The 4,086-nt window shown below is 41.5% G+C and overlaps 1 protein-coding gene across 1 annotated transcript; it reads right to left on the bottom strand.

The window, feature by feature from the left end:
- Positions 1-1,939: 1,939 nt before the first annotated feature.
- LOC108759421 (uncharacterized) lies at positions 1,940-3,247 on the bottom strand. The gene is made up of 2 exons (XM_018504864.1): positions 2,218-3,247; positions 1,940-2,112 (listed from the first exon to the last, which is right to left on the bottom strand). Exons 1-2 carry the CDS (start codon positions 3,245-3,247, stop codon positions 1,940-1,942), a joined length of 1,203 nt encoding a protein of 400 aa, XP_018360366.1.
- Between the last annotated feature and the right edge of the window lie 839 nt (positions 3,248-4,086).

The following is a 4,086-nucleotide window of genomic DNA, read 5'->3' as shown; positions in this document are numbered from 1 at the left end:
GGGTTTCGATTCTAATATAGATTACGGCTGCCATTGCGAGCTGGGAAGCGTCAGAGAAACCGTGGAGCTCAATTGAGTGCGCAGTTGACGAAATGTAAAACCAACGTGGAATGTCTAGTTTACTCAATGCGAGTAGTTGTTGCTTGAAGTCGGTCCATTGCTCCTGCAATTCAAATGGCAACGGAGTATCCCAATTTACCTTAGCTAGCCAAAGTTTTTGAATAAATATTTTTGCGCGAATTGTAATGGGTGCGATAAGACCTAAAGGATCGTATAATTGAGCTACTTCGGATAATACAGATCTTTTTGTTAGGACTCGAGTTGAAGGCGGCATTGAGATAAATTTGAAAACGTCAGTTTTCGGTTGCCAGCAAAGACCTAATACTTTGATGCGAGAAGAATCTAGTTGTACAGCAGATGCGTTGTCACACGATAATAGTGATGAATGATTCAGCAAATCTTGAGAATTACTGCTCCATTTTTGCAGCGGAAAACCGCCCGCCGTGCAAAGTTTACATACTTGAGATATTACCTCATTTGCTTCTTTAATCGTTTCGGCACCACCGAAAATGTCATCAACATATCTCCCCTTTGTGAGCGGAGGTATAGCTTTAGGAAATCGATGGCCTTCATCATGGATAAGCTGTTGAATCACGCGAAGAGCGAGAAAAGGAGCACAGCTAAGACCGTAAGTTACAGTAGTCAACTTGTATGAGCGTAATTGTCCATTCGAGTCATGCCAAAAAATACGTTGTAGGTTTTGATCGTCTGAATGAATTAGAATTTGACGATACATCTTGGTAATGTCGGATGTGAACACGAATCGATGTATTCGAAACCAGAGCAATACGTCAAAAATGTTTGTTTGTAATTTGACTCCAGCATGCAAAATGTCATTTAAAGAAACGCCACTCTTGGAGGGACTCGACCCGTTAAACACAACTCTAAGTTTCGTCGTTTGACTGCTTTCACGTATCACTCCATGATGAGGCAGATAAAAAACGGGAGAAGCGTTGACTTCAGATTCTGGGATCTGAGTCATGTGACCTAGAGATTGATATTCTTGTAAGAAATCTGAGTATAATCTAAAATAAGAGGGATCTGTCTCAAATCTTTTGCGAAGTCGTGATAGGCATCGAAGCGCTAAAAAGGATGAGTCTCCTAGTGAAGTTGCTGGAGCCTTTAATGGGAGCCGAACTATATATCGACCGGAAGAATCTCGAGAGCAAGTAGAAAGAAAATGTTGCTCACATTCTGCATCAGCAGAACTTAAGAGTTTTGAATTCAATTTCGGAACTTCTTCTTGCTTCCAAAAGCAAGTTAGTAGATCTTGTAAATCGCGATCAACGCGGCAATGAAATATTTGACCTTCGTTTTGGTCTGTTGGAAGATTCACGGGTCCTGAGACCGCCCATCCAAACAAAGTTAATTGTGCGATAGGCGATGTCGAGTCACCTTTTATTAAATTGGGCTTGATGATTTGACCATAAGCATCCGCTCCAATAATTATATGAATTGGTCCAGGCTTACCGAAATTAGGATCTGCAAGTTGTAAATTATTAAGATGCGTCCAGGGTATACTAACTACTTTAAAGGTTGGTATTTTAAAAGTTAAACGCGGGAGAATGTACGCTTGCAATACATAGGAGTCGGACGTGTCAAACGAGGAGTGAAGTTTAACAAAAACAGAGCCCTTAGTACTTCCTGAGTATGTTCCTCCAATGCCTAGTAAAGGAATCGTTGCAGATTGTCGAGGCACTTTCAACAGGTGTACCAAATCCTCGCTGATGAATGATAGCTCGGACCCTGGATCTAAAAGTGCACGAACAGATTCGAAGGTATTGTCATGAGTCTTTATTTTAACCTGGCAGGTGGCAAGTAACGTCAGGGGTCGCTGATTAATGGCATGTTTGGAATGACCAGCAAAGGATGCCTCTAGTCATTTTTGATCTGGCTTGGACGTAGTGTCGACGGTTAATGTATCTGATTCAGTTTTATTGTTTGTTACCGGCTTCTCTCGTGATTTGCGATCATCATGTAATGTGGTATGATGTTTGTTACTGCATTTCCTGCAACGACGAGAACTAGGACAACGACTAGCGGAATGACTCCCTAAACAGTTAAAACAAGAATTTAATTTGAGAGCTGTACGCTTACGCCGTTCGATGGGTTGCGACAAATAAATAGGGCAATTGAATAGGTAGTGAGAAGACTTACATAAACGGCACTCTACTCCATCTTTAGTTACTGGAGCCGTTGCAATCAAACTGCGAGATTTTGTGTCAGATTTATTTGATAACCATGTTGAGCGTCCCTTATCCCTGATGGATTTAGTCGACGAGGAAGCTAAACTTTCCCAAGCTCTAGAGTGACCAATTACGAATTGTTCGAACTCCTTTAAAGTAGGATACGAAGTTGAAGGTCCTAGCTTTACTTCCCAGGCTTCACGCGTGTCTTCATCTAATAGGCGAGCTAGATTATGTACTAGAAGAGGATCCCATGCATTCGTTTGACAATTCAAAGCTTCAAGAGCTCCCAGTGATTCGATGACGACGGCAATCATTGAATTTAATTCTTGCGGTGATTTTGATTTGATGGGTTTTAATCCGAGTAATCTATCCAGTTGTGCGGAAATTAGTACTCGCTTATTCTCATAACGAGAAACTAAATTCTTCCAGGCGATTGAAAACGTGTTGTCAGTGACCTTGAGGTTAGTAACGATTCGAGCAGCATCACCCGTGAGGCACGTTTTCAAGTAATGCATCTTTTCCACGTTGGTGAGGTCTCCATTCTCACCTACCATTGATGTGAATAAATCATGGAACGATCTCCAGGCATGGTAGTCGCCTGAGAATGCAGGCAAGCTAATTTTTGGTAAACTCCTCCGATGACTACCGGATCGATTTTCCGGTACTAATGTATCAGAAGATCGTGATGAAGGATTAGAGGCTTCTATAATGTCTTGATGCTCAAGTAATACAGCCTTCGCTTGAACGAAGAACTCTTGACATCTCTCATACGTTCGATGCTTTATGTAAGATTCTTCTCCGATTCTTTCCGCATGCGCTTGACATAATTTTTCGTGTTCCGCTTGAAATTTGATCCAATTGGCTTCGAGTACTTCAAGCCGAGTATTTAATAAATGACGAGAGATTCCATCAATTCCTTCCGAGGCATCTTCAACAGCGTTCTGAATCATTAGAAACCTGCTCATTTGCATTGATATCTGGGCACGTAATTGATCCATGATTTCACGACGCTCTCTTGCGAATCGTGGTGATGCGAGACGTGCTCGACAACTATGGGAGGAAGAATAAATGATAATTTCAACTCTTACTATAAGCAGCAACGCGCGCAACACTTAATGTATGTTAGTATTCGTTTGTTATTTCCGAGTCGCACTTCAGAGCGCACCCATCGCCAGATCCGGCTCGAAGGACCAAAAAATGTTCGTTTAAGAACAGAAATGAACGGTTAGCTTGGCGAAAGCGCGCTCTAAAGACGAAACAGAACTTAATTTTAAATATTCAAAATTTTAATGCAACTCAAATACAAAATATAATTGTACAACTAACTTTAGGTTTTGACAAAATTTGCAAATGATATTTATTATTCAGCATGGTATGTCCGATTCTGACTTTGATTCACTCTTGACCTTGTGGATAAACTTGAATGATGTATTATGCTGGAATCAACGGTAAACAAAGAAATAATAGTAAAAGCAGATGAGGAGGGGTGTAAATCCCAAATCTTCGCATATCGTGAAACTTGAGCCGATCATCAAGTTTCCAAAGAATGTATGGAGAAGCGATGAGGGAACCGCGTATGCGAATTACGCAACCCTCTGATAACAAAGAAGAAGTGAAAAGGGGGAAGAGGAAACGACTGGATAATCAGTGGAGGAGAAAGAGGAGAGGAGAGGAGCAGCTGGTTTTCTGGTGGGCATCATTTTCTGGTGAGTGAATACCAGTATTATTGAATTGCCCTGTCTTCGTGGTTAGATGTGTCAACGGCCAATCAGAGCATGGGTCGGTGAACGCATGCGCATACACCACCCAATACGATCTCAACCAATCACAATCGTTT

Source organism: Trachymyrmex cornetzi, unplaced genomic scaffold (genome assembly GCF_001594075.2).
Source record: "Trachymyrmex cornetzi isolate Tcor2-1 unplaced genomic scaffold, Tcor1.1 scaffold1837, whole genome shotgun sequence".
NCBI classification, from domain to species: domain Eukaryota; kingdom Metazoa; phylum Arthropoda; class Insecta; order Hymenoptera; family Formicidae; genus Trachymyrmex; species Trachymyrmex cornetzi.
This window is presented reverse-complemented; position numbering and strand designations above follow the sequence as displayed.

Excerpts from the sequence above, each read along its gene's own strand:
- LOC108759421 (XM_018504864.1), bottom strand. The coding sequence starts at position 3,247 with ATGGATCAATTACGTGCCCAGATATCAATGCAAATGAGCAGGTTTCTA. Across the intron at positions 2,113-2,217 it reads TGGAGTAGAGTGCCGTTTAT|GGAGTCATTCCGCTAGTCGT; the intron begins GTAAGTCTTCTC and ends TTAACTGTTTAG.